The 23,235-nt window shown below is 43.7% G+C and overlaps 1 protein-coding gene across 2 annotated transcripts in view; it reads right to left on the reverse strand.

Moving 5' to 3' along the window:
* The window catches only part of LOC124794460 (major facilitator superfamily domain-containing protein 6), a 218,786-nt gene that overhangs the window by 6,665 nt on the left and 188,886 nt on the right, over window positions 1-23,235 (reverse strand). For both annotated transcript variants that reach the window (XM_047258100.1, XM_047258109.1), the window contains exon 8: window positions 19,468-19,713. In XM_047258100.1, coding sequence (XP_047114056.1) covers window positions 19,468-19,713 — 246 coding nt within the window. The remainder of the gene's footprint in view (window positions 1-19,467; window positions 19,714-23,235) is intronic.

Consider the following 23,235-nt stretch of genomic DNA (forward strand, 5'->3'; position numbering starts at 1 on the left):
ACCCAAACTACACACTCCCACCTTTTAACTTCTTTATAACATCCACAAATCTAATCACACTGGGTATCCAATAGTTTCTGGCTTCAAAGCAACAATTCCACATATATCTACCTTGTTGATCAACACTTGTAACCTATAGTACAAAGACTTCTAACTATTTTTAGATTGTCTGAAATCTGTGCCCGTTATACTCCGCAGAACACACCTTGCTTGTCACCACTGATGCCACCTCCATCTATACCAATATTCCCTATGCACATGGTCAATCTGCTGCTGAACATGACCTCAACCAGCACCCATCTGATTACAACTTACGACGTCCTTTCAACTCACCCTACAGTCAACTTTATCCTTATGAACAACTATTTTACATTTGATGAGCAGACAACAAGTAGATCAGGGGCCTGGCCATGGGAACCAGGATGGCTCTTTCCCATGCCACCCTTCTCATGGGTTGCACAGAAGGGACTTTTCTGGGATTCAGTAGCCTTCAGCCCCTGATTTGACATCTTTGCCACATGGACTCATGATGAGGCTGACCCATTAAAATTTTTGGTATCTCCAAATACATTCTTCCAGTTAAATTTCACATGGCTCTACTCTAAATCCCATGCCAGTTTCCTTGATGTTTGTTGGTTGGTTTAGGGGAGAGGGGGAAGGGACCAAACTGTTAGGTCATCGGTCCCTTGTTCCCAGTAAAATAATTACACAAGGGAAAGAAGAAAAAGGACATATACAGCACAATAACAGGAGAATGGAAGAACCAGAAGAACAACAGGAGGACAACCAACACTACTATGGACAAAACAGGAAAAGAAAACCACAGAGAGAAGCAACACACAGGTAGAAGGGATAAAAGTAAGAGAGCAGATGACCATAGCTGGGTGACCACGTGAATAAAAAGGAAAAGCTAGCCACTCTGCAACACATTAAAACATCCACCCTAAAAGCATTAGAGTGGAGAAAACAAAGGGATGAAGGACATGCATGAAAACTTACACAGAATGAAAAAACCCAATGTCACTTATAAAATGTAAAACTAAATTAGCTGATGAGGCATTCTCAGCCAAAATTAATAGCAACAAGTCCGGTAACTGAAGAGTCTTTTGCAGAGCACCCAAAGAAGGACAGCTCTCCAAGATATGGGCCACTGTCAGCCGGGCGCCACATTGACACTGAGGTGGGTCACCATGGCGCAGGAGGTTCCCATGTCTCACCCAAGCATGGCCAATGTAGAACTGACAGAGAACCACAGAGTCCCTGTGAGAGGCCTGCGTGGAGGTCTTCCATACATCCGTAGTCTCCTTAATGGCATGCAGTTTGTTGTGCATACTGAGGTTATGCCATTCCGTTTCCCAAAGCCACAAAACCTTGTAGCATAGTACTGAATCCAGGTCAGTTGCAGAGAAGCTGATCTCCATAAGCAGTTTCCGTATACCCTGTTTGGTCAGCCTGTTGGCAAGTTCATTGCCTGGGATTCCGATGTGACATGGAGTCTAGACAAACACCACTGAATGACTGGACCATTCCAGGGTATAGATGAACTCCTGGATGGTCGTCACCAAAGGATGACAAGGGCAGCACCTTGTTGGTAGCTTGTATGCTGCTCAAGGAGTCAGTACACACAAGAAATGACTCCCCAGGGCATGAACGGATTTGCTCAAGAGCACGAGATATAGCCACAAGCTTGGCAGTGAAAACACTGCAGCCATCGGGCAAGGAATGCTGTTCAATATGTCCTCCACTGACATACACAAAGCCGACATCATCATGAGCCATCGAGCCATTGGTGTAAACAACTTGATAGCCTCGCTACATGTCAAGAACCAAGAGGAAGTGGCAGCGGAGAGCCGCAGGGTTAACTGACTCATTAAAGCCATGTGAAAGGTCCAGGCAAAGCCGTGGCCTATGTGTACATCATGGAAGTGTACATGAATGGACCTCAAGTATAGGTGGTAAAAGCAAGGACTTCAGTTCGGAAAGAAGGAATCGGACACATACTGCAATTGGAAGCCCTGACCTGGGCCGCCGATGTGGGAGATGAACTGCCATTGGTGGGAAAAGGAGATGGTAATTCGGATGTGCAGGAGAACTATGAATGTGTGCAATGTAACTGGCCAGCAGCTGTGCATGCCTAACCTGCAATGGAGGGACTCTGGCCTCTACCAGGACGCTGGTCACCGGACTCGTCCAAAAAGCTCCTGTCACTAGGCAAACGCCACAGTGGTGCACTGGGTCGAGTAAATGCAATGATGAAGGTGACGCCGAACCATAAACCAGACTCCCCTAGTCAAGGGGGGATTGAACAAGAGCTCTGTAGAGCTGCAGCAGTGTAGAGCGATCTGCACCCTAGTTGGTGCTGCTCAGTCAGCGGAGGGCATTGAGGTACTGCCAGCACTTCTGCTTAAGCTGATGAAGGTGAGGAAGCTAAGTCAATTGGGCATCGAAAACCAGTCGTAAGAATTGATAGGTCTCCACTACCATGAGTGGATCATCATTAAGGTAAAGTTCTGGTTCTGGACAAACGGTAACACGCCAACAGAAGTGTATGACACCTGACTTTGTGGTCATAAACTGGAAACCATGGGCTAGAGCCCATGACTATGCCTTGTGGATGGCTTCCTGTAGGTGCCGCACACCAACACCAGTACCGGTGGAGCAGTACGAAATGCAGAAGTCGTCTCGTATAGAGAGGGTGAGATTGCAGCCCTAGAGCTGCTGCTAGACTGTTAAAAGACACTAAAAATAGAGATACACTTAATACAGAGCCCTGCAGGACCCCATTCTCCTGAATATGGGGGGAACTATGCGAGGCACCAACTTGGACATGGAAAGTACGAGGAGACAGGAAATTCCAGATAAAAATTGGGACCGGGCCTCGGAAACCCCACTCATATAATGTGACAAGGATATGATGTGGCCAGGTGGTGTCATACGCTTTTCGTAAATCAAAAACAGACGGCAACAAGGTGTTGGCATCTGGAAAAGGCTGTTCACATGGCAGACTCAAGGGACACAAGATTATCAGTGGTAGAGCAACCCAGGCAGAAACCATCTTGGCACAGAGCCAGTAGGCTACGTTACTACAGGACCCAACCCAACTGCTGACACACCATACGTTCCAGTAGCTTACAGAGAACGTTGGTAAGGTTGATGGGCTGATAGCTATCCACATCAAGTGGGTTTTTGCCGGGTTTGAGCACTGGAATGATGGCGCTCTCCTGCCAGTGTGATGGAAAGACGCCATCGCACCAGATCCTGTTGTAGATCATGAGGAGATGTTGCTTTTAGTCAGACGAGAGATGTTTAATCATCTGACTGTTGATCCGATCTGGCTCAGGAGCTGTGTCAGGGCAATGTGCAAGGGCACTGAGGAGCTGCCACTCTGTAAATGGGGAGTTATAGGGTTCACTGTGGTGTGTAGTGAACGGAAGGACTTTCCATTCCATTCACCATTTGAGAGTGCGAAAGGCTGGGGGGTAGTTCTCCGAAGCAGAGGCGCGAGTATAGTGCTCAGCAAAGTGCTTGGCAATCATGTTTGCGTCGTTAGATAACACACCATCTATGTTAACACCGGGAACATCTGTTGGGATCTGGGACCCAAAAACTCATTTTATCTTTGCCCAGACTTGGGAAGGTGACGTATGGCACCCAATGGTCGAGATGTATCTCTCCCAACACTCCTGTTTCTGTTGTCTGATAAGCTGGTGAACACAGGCAAGGAGCCATTTAAAAGCTATGAGGTGCTCCAGGGAAGGGTGCCGCTTATGCCACTGTAGAGCTTGCCGACACTCCGTAATTGCCTCAGCGACTTCCGGTGACCACCAAGGGACCGTCTTTCACCGGGGGGCACCCTAAAGAACGAGGGATAGCGTTTTCCACTGCAGAAATGATAGTTGTAGTTACGTACTCAAACACCACATTGATGTTAACATGTGGAGGAGATTCAATGGTGACAGCAGAGGCGAAGGCCTTCCCAGTCTGCCTTGTTTAAAGCCCATCAGGGCAGGCATCTGTGGGCCTGACGCCGGGGCAGTGACAGGAAGATGGGGAAGTGATCACTACCACACAGGTCATCATGTGCCCTCGAGTGGATAGATGGGAGGTCAGGACTGCAAACAGAGATCAATGGCCGAATATGTGCCATGTGCCACGCTGAAATGTGTGGGGGGGCCTTGTATTTAAGAGGCAGAGGACAAGTTTTGACAGTAAATTTTCAACATCTCTGCCTCAGCCAGTTAGCACAGTGCCACTCCACAAGGGGTTATGAGCGTTAAAAATCTCCAAAAAGTAGGAAAAATTTAGGGAGTTGCTCAATCAGCACAGCTAATGCGTTCAGGGGTACAGCACCATCTCGAGGAAGATATATGTTGCAGACAGTTATTTCCTGCGTCGTCCTTATCCTGACAGCTACAGATTCAAGAGGGGTTTAAAGGGGGCACAGGTTTACTGCATACTGAGTTCAGGACATAGACACAAACTCCACACGACACTCTATTATAGCCACTATGGTTCTTGTAATATCCCCTATAGCTGCGAAGGGCAGGGGTCTACATTTCCGGGAACCAGATTTCCTGAAGGGCAGAGGAGAAAGCACATGCAAAGCTTAAGAGTTGCCGTAGCTCAGCCAGGTGGCGGAAAAACCCACAACAATTCCACTGAATGATGACATTATCATGAGGCTGCGAAGGCATGAAGCATGCAAGGAGGCAGGTTATGCCTCAGGGTCACCTGCTGCCACCAATTGAGTATTTGTAGCCACTTCTATGGTGGATGAGGCATCAGTGAGATCCAGGTCCAGAGGGGACACTAAGATCTCCACCGCATCCTCAGATGCAGAATTATTAGGGAGTGGTGGTGTTGGAGCCACCAGAGGGTACCAGCTTCAGGTACAGAGGAAGACCGTGAAGCTCTTCATCCAGCAGCTTTTGCCTCCTTGAGCCACTGGTAGGTGTCTGCAACGGCATTAGTGTTGACCTCGGGAGAGAGGGCGCCAAGGGATCCCTTCCACACGAGAGGAGCCGGAGGAGGCTGTTGCTTCTCTGGCAGGGGGAAGGGGACCAATGTTTGGGGGGGCCCTTGCTCCAAAAGTAGGCGCTTTGGGAGGAATGGAGGAAGATATGCCCCCTACCACCAAGGGGTGGACGTATTCTGGTGGCCCGGAGGGCCCACTGTTCATGGCACAGAGTGAGGAGCCACTGGCACTTGGGACAGCAATGGTGACATAGCTACTGCATATGTCAATGTCAACCAAATGGGGTGTAATCTTTCAAACTTATGTTTAGCTTCTGTGTGAGTCAACCAGTCCACGGTCTTGTACTCTATGATTTTCCACTCCTTTTGTAGTACTGGGCAGTCTTTTGAGCAGGGGGAGTGGTGCTCTCCGCAGTTGATGCAAGTGGGAGGTGACACACCTGGATTATCTGGGTGCAGTGGACGTCCACAGTCTCGACATGTGGCACTGGAAGTGCAGCGGTATGACATGTGCCTGAACTTCCAGCACTTAAAGCACCGCATAGGGGGAGAGACGTATGGTTACACGTCACAGCAGTAAACCATCACCTTTACCTTTTCAGGCAATAAATCACCCTTAAAGACCAAGATGAAGGCGCTGGTAGCAACCCTGTTGTCTTTGGGTCCCCTGTAAATGTGCCAAATGGAATGAACACCCCGCCATTCTAAATTGACGCAGAGATCGTCGTCAGACTGTAAGAGGTGGTCACAATGGAAAATAATCCTCTGAACCATGTTGAGGCTTTTATGGGGAGTGCCAAAACAGGAATATCACCCAGCTTGTCACAGGCGAGTAATGCTCAGGATTGGGCTAGGAATGCTGTCTGAATCAAAACTGTGCCATTTCGCATTTTGGACAGTGTTGTCACTTCTCCAAACTTATCCTTCAGCCGTTCAATGAAACACTGAGGCTTTGAAGGTAGAAAGGAGTCCCCATCAGTTCTGCTTCATACTAAAAACCGAGGCGAATATTGCTCTCTCCGTTCTGTAGCTGCCACGGTATAGTGAGGGAGGGAAACAATTTAGGGTCATACCTGTCAGCATTGAATTTGATCTTGCCCTTTGTAGAGACTGCTGGTGCCATACGGTCACCAGCAAGAGATGACTTGGTCCGCTTCATTGCGTGTCATCCGCCCTGACGCCACCCACTCCGATCTGGGACTCTCCCCACGGGCACCACCCAGCCACAGCAAAGGCCAACTGGAATGATGGTAATTGCCAGCAGTCCTGACGCCTCAGGAAGACAGGCATCTACTCCTTGGCATATGTGGGGAGTTTACAGCTCAGGCATCAGCAGTGCGATCCCCGTGTTGTCAGGGGGTTACCAAAAAATGGGTACATGATGGCCCCACCACAACAGACTGGCTACTGTGCTGGATATTGGGCACAGAGAAATCCAGTATTGTCATTGGGGTGAAAGAGGACAGGAGACAACAGAAGAAGATGACATACCCCGGGAAGTGTCCTTGTCCAAATAGTTGAATATAGGTGGAGATGCAAAGCCATGACTAAAGATTCAGAAGATCGAATACAAGGGCACTATGGATAACTTGTGTACCATGTAAGGCATCCTTCCCTATATGGACCACACTTCTGTAGAATTTTGAAAGTGGCAGGTCAAACCATAGAATTGGACCTGAACTCATAGGGCCGAAAAGTGTGAGACTCCTTTTAGTCACCTCTTACGACAGGCAGGAATACCTCAGGCCTATTCTAACCCCCGGGCCCACAGGGGGATGGAATCTGAGCAATGTGTTTATGTATATTGGCTTGCAGATCAGATAGAGACAAAACATGTCCCTGGTAAACACATTCTTTTAGTTATCCACAGAGACAAATGCCACAGGGATTCAGGTAAGGTGATCTTGCAGGCCATGCATCTGGAAAACTTCTGGAGATAACATGTTTGTGGAAAGCTGCATTAAGCAGATCTTTCACTGAGCAAGCAACATGTCATGGTGCCCCATATTGCACGAAAACAGGGGTTTCCACACAGGTGGACTCTTCCATAGCAGGAATCACATGCCCTACAAGAAGGACTCTATAATATGTAGATGTCATGGTACACCTGACAGACCTTCTGAACGTAGGCTCTTCACAGAAGAATGGATTGAACATGTAGGTGCTTGATAATCCAGACCACACAGTCACAAATGGTGACTGTAATGGCTCTTCATGCACAATGCATGCAGTACTTCTAATTTAGCAGTCCAGTGTATTTCCCGTACCCTTTAATGTAAAATGTGCCTCGCCACTTCACTGAATATTGCCCAGCCATATGTCATCATATTATGGGATTGTTTTTCCTACTCATTTGTATTATCATACATTTACCTACATTTAGAACCAGCTGTCATCTACCAGAACAACTAGAAACTTTGTGTAAGTCATCTTTCTGTACACCACAGCACCCGTAAACAGCCACAGATTGCTGCTCACCCTGTCTGTCATAATTTATGTATACAGAGAACAACAGCATTCCTATCACACTTCCCTGGGGCACATCTCATGATACCCTTACCTCTGGGGAACACTTGCCATTGAGGACAACCTGTTGGATTCTATTACTTAAGAAGCCTTCATGGCACTCACCTATCTGGGAACCTATTTTTTCTGTTAGTACTATTGTTAACACTTTCAAGTGGGGCAGCATGTCAAATGCTTTCCAAAAATCTACGAATATGGAATCTGCCTGGTGCCCTTCATCCATGTTTCACAGGACATCATTGAGAAAAGGGCAAGCTGAATTTGCACAAGAGATGCTTTCTAAATCTGTGCTGATTTGTGGATAGTAGCTCTTCCACCTCAAGAAAATTTATTATGTTTGAAATTAGAATATGCTCAAAAATTCTATAGCAAACTAATGTTAAGGCTGCAACTCTGTAATTTTGCAGGTCCATTCCTATAGCCTTCTAATGTACAGGAGCCAACTGCACTTTTTCCAGTCACTTGGGACTTTGATCTGGATAAGAGATTTGTGATATATGCAATATATTAATACATATTTAAGGGATCAATACTCCCTGTAGAACGAAATTGGGATTCCATCTGGACCTAGCAACTTCTTTGTTTTCAACTCTTTCAGTTAATTCTCTGTGCCAGGGATGCCAATTACAACTGATGGTAGTCAGCCTCATGGTCTTATGACTGAATGTATGTTTGATTTTCCTGCATGAATGATTTTCTTAAATGCAAGATTTAAACTTCATCTTTTCTTTTGCTGTATTCTGCTGCCGCACCAGACAGATCAGTGAGTGACTGGATACAAACCTTTGATCTACCTAGCAATATTACACAGGCCAGAATTTTCTCAGGCTCTCAGCAAGATCTTTTGTTAAGGCATGACAGTGAGTTGTTATATGCTTTGCACACCAATCTTATTACAGATGCACAAATTTCTACTGACACTTGCCTCCTCCACCTCCTCCTCCTCCTCCTCCTCCCCCTTTGGATTGGCATGGTTACAACAGATTGGCAAGGTTAATTTGAAAGGGTGGCCAGATGCCCTTCCTGCTGCCACCCTGTACCCCCAGGATGGAATCAGTGTACCCCAGCTGTCTGCGTTTAGTGTAAATCACGAAATAGTGTGAATGTGTTTCAAATGTCTGCGAGGTGTGTAACTGAGGTGGAATGTGGGGACCAGCTCAGTATTCATCTCGTGCGATGTGAAAAACCACCTAAAAATGACATCCAGGCTGGCTGGCACACTGGCCCTCATCGTTAAGCCACCAGGTGAATTCGATCTGGGACCGGCGCACCTACCCAAGTCCAGGAAGCAGTGCATTAGCACTCTCAGCTAACCTAGCAGGTACTTGCCTCTCATCATCTGTCTGTCCTTCTTTAGAACTCAGAGTGCAACAGTGTTTCTTCAGCAGTTTTGTTATTAAACCATAGTGCATTTTTTCTGTTCCTAACCTATTTACTTGGTACACACTTCTCCAGGGCAAGATTTACAATCTGTTTAAACTTTGCCTCTAATTCCTCTATCACCATCATACTGAAACTAAATGATGTGAATTCATTTTATAAGTGGAATGCTAACAACTGCTTATCTGTTTTTTCTAGCAAAAATACTCTCCTAGGCTTCTTGATGGGTTTAGTAAATTTTATCACTAATCACTTATCACTGTTTCTATACCAACACCATCAACAATATCAGGCCTGTTTGAAGCTACATTCCTGTAACGTGTGAGCAGTCAAACTTGCTGTTCAAGACAGTTTTCTGAAAACATTTTCAAAAATATTTCACAGGACTGCCAGTCCGTATCACCTGCAATGAATCCATAGGCATCCCAGTATATATCTGGTAGTTTCAAGTCAATTCCAACTAATTTCTCATGTTCAGGATATTTCTACACTACTGATGTAGACTTACTTTCACTAATTCTAAAACTCGCATGGCAAAACTCCTATGGCATCTAATCTGTCTTTCCGATATACAAATATTTCAGAATTTTCTATTTCAGGTTCCAGCCAGCTCTCAGCTCCAAGAATAATCGAGTGTGACAACACCCTTGGAGTGCAGTAAATTAAGGAACTGTGTTACGAATATTCAACAATTTACTGTTGAAAATTTGGCAAAGTGTCTACTTCATACATGGACTGATTTCGCTCTTTGTGTTTTCATTGGTAAATGTTCATCAGAAGGCCTCAAACCACCACCTAGCCTAAAAAACCCACATGCACTGCACAAGTACTCTGCTACCTCAGCAACTGCTTCCTTTGTCTAGTGCACTCCTGATCTACAAAGGGGAGTCCTACAACCCGAAAGGTTCTAGGTGCTTCAGCCTGGAACTGCGCTACCGCTATGGTCTCGGGCATGGATGTGTGTGATGTCCTTAGGTTAGTTAGGTTTAAGTAGTTCTAAGTTCTAGGGGACTGATGACCTCAGATGTTAAGTTCCATAGTGCTCAGAGGCATTTGAACCATTTTGTAAAGGCACAAACAGAATGCTAAAGCTTGCTACCCTCCTGACGTGTAAACAACAGAGGCTGACACCTTAATAAGATGTGTAGCTAGTCGTTCAAAAGGAATGACAACTGTGCTACCAGTTATTTGAATTTACACTTTATAGTTACTAAAATGCAAGATTACACCTGTTAAACATAAAAACATGTGTAGAATTTAAGTATTAAACTATGAAAAAACACAGAAAAAGCTAATTGTGTGACTTTCTGCTCTGATGGTGCATATAGGTGGCAGCTGGAAACTAAATAATCAACTTATGGAGCTCATAAGTGTTGATCCTTGTATCAAGATCAACATTATTTAGTAAAAGAGAATGCATGATCATTTCAAATGGTACTATGTAGTATTAATTAATTAATTAATTATGTTCTGTAGGTACTAGCAAGGAGGATAATCTTCATTGATCCAAACAAGTTGAAGTATACACTAACTAAACAGAACAATCTCTTAACAACTTAATGTGTAGATTGTATCAAAAATAAACTATCACTACACTGCCAGATATTATTTGCAGTCAAGCCACTACCATTTAATCCAGTTATATTTGTGGTAAATGTACTTCTTTTATAAAAGCTTATTCTTTTTAATTTACATACAATAGTTGCCATTTATTTCCTACTGGCAGCTTACCGTTTCTATGAATAAATTTGTACAAGGGTCATTCAGTAACTAATTCGTCCTACTGGTTTGTATTTACTTTGAATGTCAAAGCCACTTTACATTAGTGTAATGCTAATATTTGTTTTGTTTGTTTGACTAGGGTCATACAAGTCCAAGTCAGAACTGTAGAACAAGAAGACAAAGAGAGGAGTTAAAAATGATTACATGTCAATCACAATAAAAGGAAAAGAAGACAGCTAAGTACAGGAACATGGAGAAAGGTCTATAAAATATCCCATAGAGAAATGTAGGTCCAGAACTAAAAATTAAATGGCCACCACCATATTGCTAAGAAGGATAAAAAGTAAAACATGGTTGACAGCCAGTGTGTCGTTCGCTAAAAAGGCCAATAACTCAGATGGTAAACAAAAACAGGAACATAAGTGGTTAAAAAAAAGGGCATTCCATCAGGAAATAGTGGACAGTCAAAAGTTGGGTGCAATATGCACAAAGTGGTGGGGGAGCACCACTTAAATGGTGATAGCAGAAAACACAGTGCCCAATCTGCAACCTAGTTAAAATGATCTCTTCACAGTCAGAGGCCAAAGTGACACCACCTGCTGACAGACGGCAACACAGAGATTATTGGAGGTAATATAAGAACTGACAGGCTGAGGTACAAGGATTGCAGCCTTGGCAGCAGCATCAGCGACCTTGTTTCCTGTCAGACCAACATAACCAGGAACCCACAATCATCCCAGTGGCTCCATCAAGAGTGAGCCAGTGGCAGCTTCCCTGGACCTATTGCACCAAGGCATGGACGGTACGCAGCACACAGAGGTTTCGAAGGGAGCTAAGAGAGAGTGAGCAGATGATGCAACTGAAAAGCCTGTGTTGCTGGATGTACTGCATGGTCTGATACAAGGCAAAGAGCTCTGCTGTAAATATTAAGCAGTGTTCTGGAAGCCAATAACGAAAAACATCGGTGCCAATATGGCAGGCACACCTGACAAAGGTCAGTCCACGAGCCATCAGTGTACACAAAGGTACTATTGCAAAGTTTGTGCGAAGGTGATGAAACTGAAGGCAATAGAGTGAGGCTGTAGTGGTGTTCTTAGGAAGTGAATGAAGGCCAAGGTGAACACTGGCCGTCGCATGAAGCCAAGGTGGTGAAGGATTCACACCCACCAGGAAAGTTACAGGTAGTGTGAAGTTAAGCTGCTGGAGCAAGGGCCAAAAGTGAACTCCTAAAGATAACAGAGAAGAGGGGTGTGCCTCATACTGGTGATCAAAGGAGTCATTAAAGGAGGAGGCATAGGATGGGTGGCGACACATGGCAGACAAACAGTATGCATATCTTCTGAGAAGAAAGTCACTGTGGTGGGACAGCAGCAGTTAGCAGCTTCTGCATAAAGACTCTCAACCAGGTTGGTCTAAAAGGTGCCAGTGGCTGAACAGATGACATGATGGTGGAGAGTATCAAGATGGAGTAAGAGGGATGGATGTCCAGATGGATAAATGAAACCCCATAGTCTAGTTTCAAATAGAGAAGAGACCAGTACAAACAGAAGAGGGTGGTTCGATCTTCTCCCAGAAAGTACTACTGAGGGCACACAGGACATTGAGGCACCACATACAGCGGGCTGCCAGGTAAGACATGTGGGAGGAAAGACATGTGGGAGAGTTTCCTATTGACTGTGAGCCCCAGGAATTTCATAGTTTCAATGAACAGAAGAGCAACAGGCCTAAGATGTAAGGACAGTGGAAGAAAGCATTTCCGCCACCAGAAATTAATACAAATGGTTTTGTCAGCAGAAAAATGAAATTTGTCAATAATCCACAAGTAAAGACTATCAAGACATTGCTCTGCCCAATGAGACGAGACAAGTCTGTGGAGAACTGCAATACGTGGCAAAACTGTCAACGAAAAGGTAGCCAGAGATGACAGGTGGGAGACAAACCATCATAGGATTAATGGCGACACCAAAGAGGATGATGCTCAGGACCTGGCAAACCAGACTCACACTGATTTCCTGGATAAATGTGTCTGACAAGGTAGAACCCACGCATACCTTGAAAACTCTGTCTTTTAAAAATTCCTGAAGGAAATTGGGCAGGCATCCATGGAAGCCCTATGTGTAGAGATTACAAAGGATATCAATCCTCCAGCAGGTGTCATAGGGTTTCTCCAAATCAGAAAACTCTGCCACAGTCTGGGATTTCTGACATGGGTGGACAAAGTGACAAGATGGTCAACTGCAGAATTGTGCACTCAAAATCCACACTGTGCAATGGTTAGTAAACTGCAAGACTCAAGCCACCATACCAGCTGGGCATTCCACCACCTTGCAAACACAGATGGTGAAAAAAAGGGGGTGGTAGCTAGAAGGAAGGTGTTTGTTCTTACTGGGCTTAGGTATGGGTATGACAACAGCTTCACACCAGCATCTAGGAAACGTGCCTTCTGCCAAGATACAGTTGTGTTTGTGAAGGAGAAAGTGCTTGCCCCCAAGTGGAAGGTGCTCCAACATCTGAATGTTAACAGCCTCTGGCCCCGGGGCAGATGATTGGGGTGAAGTGAGAGCATGATCTAGCTCCCTCATAGTAAAGGCAGAATTGTAGCACTCATGATTTGGAGAAGAGAAGGGTGTTATGCGAGCCACCCCTGCTTGTTTGATGGAGGAAGGCAGGGTGATAGTGTGAGGAACTCAAAATCTCCACAAAATGGCGGACCAAGGTGTTTGAGATAGCAGTATTGTCCACGATGACATTATCTGCTAGTGTCAGGCCAGAAATAGGGGAATGGATCTTGGTCCCAGAGAACGATCAGAGGTTGGCCCACACAACAGAAGAGGAAATGGAACTGTTAAAAGAAGTAGTGAATGAAATCCAGCTAGCTTTTTCCCTATCCCGAAGAATGCGACAACACTTTGCATGGATCTGTTTATAATGAAGGCTGCTTTCCATTGTAGGATGACAGTTAAAAACGTGGAGAGCACATCTCCTCACAAATTGCATCATGGCATGGGTCATTCAACCATGTAATTGGGACACAGCTTGGTAAATAGGAAGTGCGATGAATGCAACATTCTGCAGCAGTAAGGGTAACATTTGTAAGATATTCCATCTGGTCAGCACAACTGGGGAAATGTTGTTTGTCAAAGGTAGCCAGAGAGGAGTAAGGCTGTCAGTCGGTCTTCGTAAGCTGCCATTTGGGTGTGCATGGAGGTGGGGTAGGAGTCAGTAAATGGGTAGCACATGGGAAATGGTTGCTCAAGTATGTTTCAGAGAAAATGGAGCACTCAAGATGATGGGCAAGCTGGGCAGTGCAGAAGAATAGGTCCAAATGGGAATAGGTGTGTGTGGAGTCTGAAAGGAATGAGGCTATTACTGTGTTAAGGCAGAAGAGGTTAAGTTGATTAAGAAGTTCAGTCGAGAGGGCACCTCCCTGGCAGGTTCTGGGAGAACATCAGAGGGGATGGTGAACATTAAAGTCACCGAGCTGCAGAAAGGGGTGAGGTAGCTGCCCAAAAAGCTGGGGCAAGTCTGTTCCGGTGACATTGTATGATGTAAATGGTACAAAAGGGAAAAGGTGAACTGCAACAGCTTGAAGGAGTGTAGTCAGGGAGATGGCTTGACTATGAATGTCATCCCGTACAAGCAACACTACTCCCCCTCGAGACAGAATGCCGACCTCGAGGGAAGGTCAAAATGGACCGGGAAGAAATGCGAGAGCTCAAAGCAGTTGTGAGAATGCAGTTTTGTTTCCTGGAGACAGAGAACAAGTGAACACTGTGATTCCAAGAGCAGCCATGAATCCTCTTTGTTGGATCGAAGGCTGCAAATGTTCTATTGAAGGGGGGTCATGATGACAAAAAAACGAAGGGGTGTCATGTCAGCTGCTGAGTGCCAACCTTTGAAGACTTGTTGCTTCAGGGCACAGAGGCTCCATGAGGTTTACAGAAGTGTTGGCATTCTTCTACTGTTGGCCTGTAGAGACCAGGGCAGAAAAACAGTTGGTGGCATGCACCAGTGATACAGAGGTCAGCCAGGCAAGGATATCATGTGGCGACACCATTAAAGAGGATCTTCGAGTCATTGTTTGACTTCTTCGAGCCTTTTTGATTAGCAGAGTAAGACATAAATGTAGGTTGGCTGGAGGGATGCAGGAAGTCTTCGCAGGAGTATGCCTTCTTTCCCTTCTGGCCTGCTGGTTGTGTAGCTGGTGACTTTGCCCCCTGAGGTGAAAGTTTGGTGGCGTGTTGCACAGCTGGAGGAAGGACGGGGATGCTAACATGATTAGGGGTGATTTCACAACCACGGTGCTAAATCTGGGTCACATGTCTGCATGGCCATGTCGTTTGTGGAGTGGGATGTAGCAAGAACAGTACTGTAGGTGCCACATGGTAGAAAGCAGGCTTTCTGACTAGCCAACAACTTGCAATGACTGGGTAAGGCATGTTTTCTTCATTTGTATGTCCTGGACAGGCTGCTCATCGAGATGGATGGGACAGTTGCTGGAGGAGGTGACGGTCGCCATTGCAGTTGATGCAGTGGTCAGAAGGGGCCAGACAATCACCCTCGAGGCCATCCATACAACAGGTTACACATTTGGCTGGGTGTCAACAGGACACACTAGTGTGCTTGTAATGATTACACTGGTAGCAGTGCATCAAGTTTGGAATATAAGGTCTGACTGTGATAATTTCGTAACTTGCTTTTATCTTCGATGGAAGAACCACTATCAGAAGCGAGAAAGAGAGTGCGCATGGGCACTAAGGAGGCATCTACTTTTTTCATCACCTGATGAATGGCAATTACACCCTAATCAGAGAGGTATGTCTGGATTTCTGTCTTGGTCAGACTATCGAGCAGTTTAGTGTAAATACCACCATGGGAATAATTTAGTGTTTGATGGGCCTCGACACGAACAGGATAGCCACAGAAGAGCAAAGCTGCATAAGAGTTGTTGTGCTTGAGAATCAGAAGTAGTCTCCAAAAGCAAAGTGCCATTGCAGGAGAACAGGATTTCCCAGGACCAGCAATTGCATCAAAACCTTCCTGAATAATTAACAGATTTACTGTGGCCAAGGACTGACAGTCTTCAGTACGTGAAACCACGAGGAACCTTGTTGCAGCAGGGAGAGTCTTTGAATCTTTAGCCTCATTCCATTTGCGTTTCATAGCCGTTGACTGTTAAGATGATTGGCAATTCTGGGGGTTTTTCTCACAGTGAGCCAGAGTCTTTGATGGCATGCTCCTTCCAACTGAAGGCCCCCTTCATAATGGGGTGCAACCACCTTAGGTGATTGCTCACACCTCAGGTCACACCTCCTGAACACCTGACAGAGGGACCAGTTGGCAGTTTGGGAAGGCATCAGCTAAGGCAATCACACCCGCCCCTCCCTCCCTGGGCCTGGCCTGTACCAGGGGGTACATGCGAACCCTACCTGTCGACCCAGGGCTGGGAATTACGCATTACCCAATCACTTGTTACACGTCAGACATGTGGGCTGGCCTTCAAGAGTGCACAGGGAGGAAGAAAAATTGGAACCTCAAATGCTGAAGCAGAGGAAGGATAGGAAAAGGTGAATGAAGGAAGGAAAAAAAGGGACAGTGGATATTACTCTGATATTGACTACTGAAAATGCAGAATACATTTCCAAAAAACAGCCCACACATGTTCCCTAAGGAACAGGGAAAAGAACAGCAAGAGGATAGACATGCAGCATGGAAGGGAAAACATACTGCAAAAGCTGGGGCTCCATGGTAGCCAAGCACGAACCTGCCAAAGAGCAGCGAGCTGCCTGGTGCCTGGGGGGAGGGGGGGGGGGGGAATAGTGCTAATGTTTGAATCCTACCACTATTGTCCTGTTGGTTTCATTGTCCTGTGACAGATAGCAGCAACAGGGGAGCATCCCAGAATGGCAACTGACATTGGGAATCAAACCCTAGCTGCAAAATTGTGAGTTCACACTTTTAACCACTTGGCTGCCATCAATACCTTCTGCCTTCTGAAATGTACTGCTTAAAATTTCCTCACACTCTGTGCGTAAAGCTTGAGAGAGCATTTTACCTTTTCTATAGCTCAATCAGGCAAAGTATTCTCGGAACCTGCTTTTATTCACATAGTCTGAGCCAAATCAGTGAGCCTCGCCCCATACCCTCCTGTTAGATTTACTTTTGGAGAGGATCTACCTAACTTTCTAAATCTCACTTTCTCCTCTAAGATCTACTGAGAAAGGGACACTAACAGATCTTAATACTTTTTTACTAGAAGAAGGTGGAATTTTCCACTTTGTCATATTAATTTCATTTGTTCATATCAAGTGTCAGTCTCGTAGGCCAGTCTCAAGAGATTTTGTGTTCCTGCAAGAGGAAACTATGCCTTACATATTGAAATATTAGCGTCTTTAAATTTGTGTTTTCTATTCATTTCAGTTCAAAAATGCTGTCTTGTTGGTTTGACAGCCTTTGTAAATGTCAATCTGGCTGAAACTAGTTGTGAACAAGTAAAATTAACACAGCAGGAACACTTTCATACTAAATTTGCTGATAATCACTTTTTTTTATGATCAAATGGAAATTTGTCAGGACCTGCTGGACCAATACAACACTGAAGGTGACAATTTTCTAAACACCACTGTCACTGGAGATGAGATGTGGTTCCACCACTATGAGCCAAATCCCAAAGACAGACCACGGACTGACATGATACGAATTCTTCAACAAAGAAAAAGTTCAAAAACAGCCGTCTTCAGGCGAACTAATGCGCACTGTCTTCTAGGATAGCCAGGTGCGGTTCTGTTTGATGTTTTGGGCCCTAAAGCAACTGTCAGTTGAGAACACTACAACATGACACTGACCAGGATGAAATCCCAAATTCCCAGAATCAGGCTAGAGAGGACAAAAGGACAAACTTCTTGCAACATGATAATGCCAGGTACTACAAAAGTTTTCAACCCAACTCCTTGACAGATTTGGCTGTAATAACCTTCCATACCATCCATGCAGTAATGATTAACAGCTTCAAACTTCCATCTTTTGTAGCCTATGAAAGATACTGTGTGGTCAACAGTAGCCAGACCTTTATCTTTAGATCAATGCAATGAGAGATTAATACAGAATTTCTTGAATAATTCACCTGTGTGTTTATTAAATTTTTATTCAGCTGCCCTCACAGAATCTTAGACATGATGTTTCATTTAACTTCATCTGGTAAGTATGAGTTTTGATTCCACAGTAACTATACTTGTGTCATCAGTCAGCATCACAGTTTCTGAACTGTCATTTAACCAAGTTATGAATGTTGTCATGACCAGAACCAATCCAAGAACATTTTTACACACAAGTGACTTATCATTCAGTGTCCTCTGTTTTCCTCCACTTTATACACTTTCAGCCATGCCAGTTTTCGCTATTGATTGTGATATGCACTGTACTGTATAGAAATCTTGCACTTGAGTACCCACAGTTCCCCTCTCAGTGTGGCACCCCAAGTGGTGGCTTGTGTCACTTAGGCCTTAAACCAGCCCTGATCGTGACCATCAGCACCTGCCACTTGACATTTCCTGCTGGCAAAGGCATACCCTATATTTTTCCACTTGTTAAGGTCTTCAACTAAATTTCTCATATTTTTTTCCTCCTCCTTTTATTATACCAACAACGATCTCAAAGCGTGTGTGTGTGTGTTTGTGTGTGTGTGTGTGTGTGTGTGTTTGTATGTTCTATGACATTCCTCATGCTGCAATACGAATTTGAAGAAGGCTGTGAACAACAGCTGAAACCAGTAATTGTAAAAATAAAATTAATGTCTGTTGTCTCATATAATAAATGAAGAAAAAAATTTTTTAGTCACTGATTTCTCCAAATCAGTGATTACTCTTAACTTTGAATCAAACATTCTCGGTTTTCCAGCTGCGTCAATTTCAATAAACTGCTCGATCTTTCGATGGCCATCTCTGCCATCGTCGTCAGGAGTTCACTGAACAATGATGGCGGAAATGGCCATCAAAAGCTTGAGCAGTTTATTCGAATTGACGCAGCTGGAAAACTGAGAACGTTTTATTCATGTGTGCTGTCGCGAAAGACTCCAAGGATACATACTCTTAACTTTTCTTAATTCTTGAAATCCAGGAAAGAATCTTCTTGGTCCATCTGCCATCCGCTAACCTGGCTACATGCCCCTCCCACATCTCTGTTTCACCTTCATTACAGATGTAATTATGTCTTCCAGCCCAGTCTCCTCTGTGATCCATAGTCACCACCCTCCCCCTCCTGCTCCCCTCCCATGTCTCTCATAGCAATTTCCAACATGGATCCCTCTATCGCTCATTTAGCAACCCTCAGTGTTTGAATAGTTTTTGCAGTAAGAATACATGTCTCATTGCCATGTATCAAAACAGGTACTACATACTGACTGCTTGCTAACTGCTCTCTTGAAGAACATAAAAAAGCTCTGTTTCAAAACATCAGTTAAGTTTACCAAAAGCACTCCAGGTCATTTTTACTCTTCTCTTTATACCTTTTATTGTTCACCCACTCATTGTCTAAAACTGTCAGACATCACCTGGTTTTATGACTTCATTATTTATTTGTACTATTTTTCCTCAATTTGTTGATCATAAATTACTTCAGTCTTATTATAATTGATTTTTAAATCTACTGTCAAACTTTCTATACTAAGTTATTGCATCACAAAGTGAGTTTACTCCCTTCTAGAGATAGAACCATAGTTTATGAATAACATGAGATATAGTCAACTGTAATACAACTCACTGCTTTCTTGCCAGAAAAATTTGCAACTATTAATGGTAGAGGCAAAGGTGTTACTAAATAAAACAGATAACATTTTATCATTAAGAATAAAAGACTGTAAGTACTAACCAAAACCATCATCCATGCCAGCTACAATTCCCTGCATTGTAGCAGATGCTCCTGGCGGTGAGACAGCACTGGCATAAGCAACTATTGTTGTATAGCACATTGCATATGTAGGACCTTGCATGAATAGTTCAATTGGCAACACCCACCATGGTGAGGGAATCAGTGATATAAGAGATAATCGAAGGGCATATGCCAAGAAGCAAAGTGTCAGTGAATGTCCATATCCTATAAGCTTCAAGATTTTACCTGAAACAAATAAATAAGGCAACCATTAAAATACAATAAATACAAGCACAAGGGAGGGGGGGGGGCGGGAGAGGGAGGGGGAGACAGAGAGAGAGAGAGAGAGAGAGAGAGAGAGAGAGAGAGAGAGAAGAAAAAGCTAAATTCCTTCAGGATACAGTCTCAAAACGTAATTCTAACTTTTGAAAGAGAAAAAGAGTATAAATACAGCCAAGGCAATACCATAGTTTCATCTTTATACAAAACTATTGCTTTATTCTTCAATATAATTTGAATAAAATAATTAATAGGTCCAGGAGCTTACTGGTATGGTAACTTTAACATGTGAGCATGAACAATTTGTATCCTTTGGATTAATCATAAATTATTGATAGCTCTATTAAAATGTACCATTTCACACTGGTGTGCTATGAAAAAATGCCTAGTTTACAGAGATTAAAACTGTAAAACAATGCTATACTTCTTATAGTTAATTTATGTGAATATCGTTTATTATCGGCTTGATGATCTCTCCAGTACACTATAAATGAAAATCAGTGTCTCTTTTACTGTGGTTACATTAGCCATTGATAGGTGGGAAATCGTATGGGAATCTACATCCATCTATATACTTACCCCACAAGCCACCAAACAATGCATGGCTGATGGTACCTTGCTTGTATATGAGCCCTAATTTCTTTTATCTTGTCTTCATGGTCCTTACATGAGGTGTACATTGGTGTCAGTAAAATTATTCAGAAGTCAGTTGCAAATGTTCATTCTCTAAATATTCTCAATAGAGTTTCATGAAAAGATCATCATCTTTCCTCTAGTGATTCCCACTCGATTTCATGGAGCGTTTGCACAATATTTGCTTGTTGATTGAAACTACTGGTAACAAAGCTAGCATCATGCCTCTGAATTGCTTTGATGTCTTCATTTAATCTGAGCTTGTGGGGATTCCAAACACATGAACAGTATTCAAGAATGAGTCACACAGGGGTTCTACATATCTTTTAAAGGTGAGCTACTATTTACCAGAATTCTCCACTCACCTTCTGTGGTCAAGTGGAAGGCTCATATCCTAGGCTCAAATGATTCTGTTATGATCTTAACTGCAGATTTCTTGAAGGCTACTGTCAGATGGAGAAATGTAGGACTGTTCTTAGTAAGTTCTATACAGAGGTTAATACTGTTGTAATAGGTCAAGCATGCACTTCTCATAGGAAATAATTACTACTGCATCAGAAAATGTGTGGAATCCTCATCTGAGTTTTTTAGGGTAGAAATCCCCCTACAGGCCCAACATGTTATGCCTGAATTTCATAAAGGGAAGAGTATTGGCCCTATTAACTGCAGATAGTAGCATTTGTATGCTACCAGCCACAAGTTGTGCATATTGGAATAGTCATATGATAACGTGGTTAGCTGCAAAATAAGTGGAGAATTGTGATGAATGAGCTTTGTGGATAATTCAGCAGCAGCAACAGTGTGTGACAGGTAATTCTTGGAAAAGATCACCTCAAGAAATATCACAATGCCCAATGGCAGTGCTGCGTCAAGGTGAGTGATACTCTTTCTAAACAAGCATTCACCCGAACTATGGAAGCAGTTACTTCAGTACAGGATGAAGGCAATGATGGTAATGACATGATGGCTTATTGTGGCAACAGAAATAAGCAGCTGCCAAATGGTGATTTGTTCATACCCCTGCAGTGAGGAAGGCAATGAGACACCATCTCATTAGATTCCCTAACAAACAAATGGAGCAAAGATGAGTGTTTTCCCTGGAAAAAAATTTGAATAAAATATCTGGGAGTATGCGTGCGGAACAATTTGAAGTGGAATGACCATATAAAATTAATTGTTGGTAAGGCGGGTACCAGGTTGAGATTCATTGGGAGAGTCCTTAGAAAATGTAGTCCATCAACAAAGGAGGTGGCTTACAAAACACTCATTCGACCTATACTTGAGTATTGCTCATCAGTGTGGGATCCGTACCAGATCGGGTTGACGGAGGAGATAGAGAAGATCCAAAGAAGAGCGGCGCGTTTTGTCACAGGGTTATTTGGTAACCGTGATAGCGTTATGGAGATGTTTAGCAAACTCAAGTGGCAGACTCTGCAAGAGAGGCGCTCTGCATCGCGGTATAGCTTGCTCGCCAGGTTTCGAGAGGGTGCGTTTCTGGATGAGGTATCGAATATATTGCTTCCCCCTACTTATACCTCCCGAGGAGATCACGAATGTAAAATTAGAGAGATTAGAGCGCGCACGGAGGCTTTCAGACAGTCGTTCTTCCCGTGAACCATACGCGACTGGAACAGGAAAGGGAGGTAATGACAGTGGCACGTAAAGTGCCCTCCGCCACACACCGTTGGGTGGCTTGCGAAGTATAAATGTAGATGTAGATGAAAAAAATTTCTGGAAGCAAAATACTTCTACCATCAGATTTCCTGGCAATAGGACAACCCCAAGAAAGGGGCTATAAAATTATATGATTGATACATGGAATATGAGGTCATTGTGTTACTGTGGAAAACTATAAAGTGCTAAAATGGAAAAGAAGAAATTACAAGTTGATTTGATGGGTATGATTGAAATTAAATGACTTGCAAAAGGAGGTATCTGGAGAGATAATCTAGTGTAATTTTCTCTGGAGATTGAAACAGAGTAACAAGAATAGGAATAGAATGAAAGCTTTCATAACCAGATGACATAGCTGCTGGTAAACATTTCAGAATGTGAGGTTGTGGTCCAAGAAACTCTTCTGTCCCTGATGTTTCACCCGTGACTGCGCTGGACATCCACAGAGGCACTCTTCCACTGAGTCTTGCCGACTGAGGGCAACATATATACTGTAGATAAGGGGGTGTGGTCAAAGTACACATTATGAGCAGAGACAATCCTTACCAAAGATAAAACTTAACTATCGATTGTCGTCTTGTCAAAGATCAAATTGTCAAGTGATTCTGCAGACTACTATCCATACATCTCTAAGTTTCATTGCCTTATCTTTCCTATTAAAATTATCCTGATGATTATAAATTTCAATGGCTTCTCTACACAGTAGTGGATAATAATTTAATGTTGTACATAAAATTTCTATTTCAGAAAACTTAACTTCATGGTTTTCTGACTGAAGAGCATGCTCTGCTACAGCTGATTTCTCTATTTTTCTTAGCTGGCTCTTGGTATTTCCAATATAAAATTTATTACAAGTACACAGAATTTTGTATACACCACATGTTGAAAGAGGAGGGCGTTTGTCCTTCACAAATTGGAGTACTTGACTTGTTTTCTTTGTTGGTCTGAAGACCGGTCTGATGTCATGTTTCTGTAAAATCTTACCAATCTGATCCATTACTTTTTTAATAAAAGGGAGGGAAACTGTGTTCTTCCATCATCATGGTTCTTCCTTGTTCTTCAGTCTTCTGTTCCTTGGTCTCAAAATTCTCTTTACCTCTTTCTCTGAGTATCCATTTTTCTTGAAGGCTTGCTTCAGATGTTTTATTTCAGCATCCAGGTGTTCCAGTGTGCCTATCCATT

The sequence above is a fragment of the Schistocerca piceifrons genome, chromosome 1 (assembly GCF_021461385.2).
Source record: "Schistocerca piceifrons isolate TAMUIC-IGC-003096 chromosome 1, iqSchPice1.1, whole genome shotgun sequence".
Taxonomy (NCBI): Eukaryota; Metazoa; Arthropoda; class Insecta; order Orthoptera; family Acrididae; genus Schistocerca; species Schistocerca piceifrons.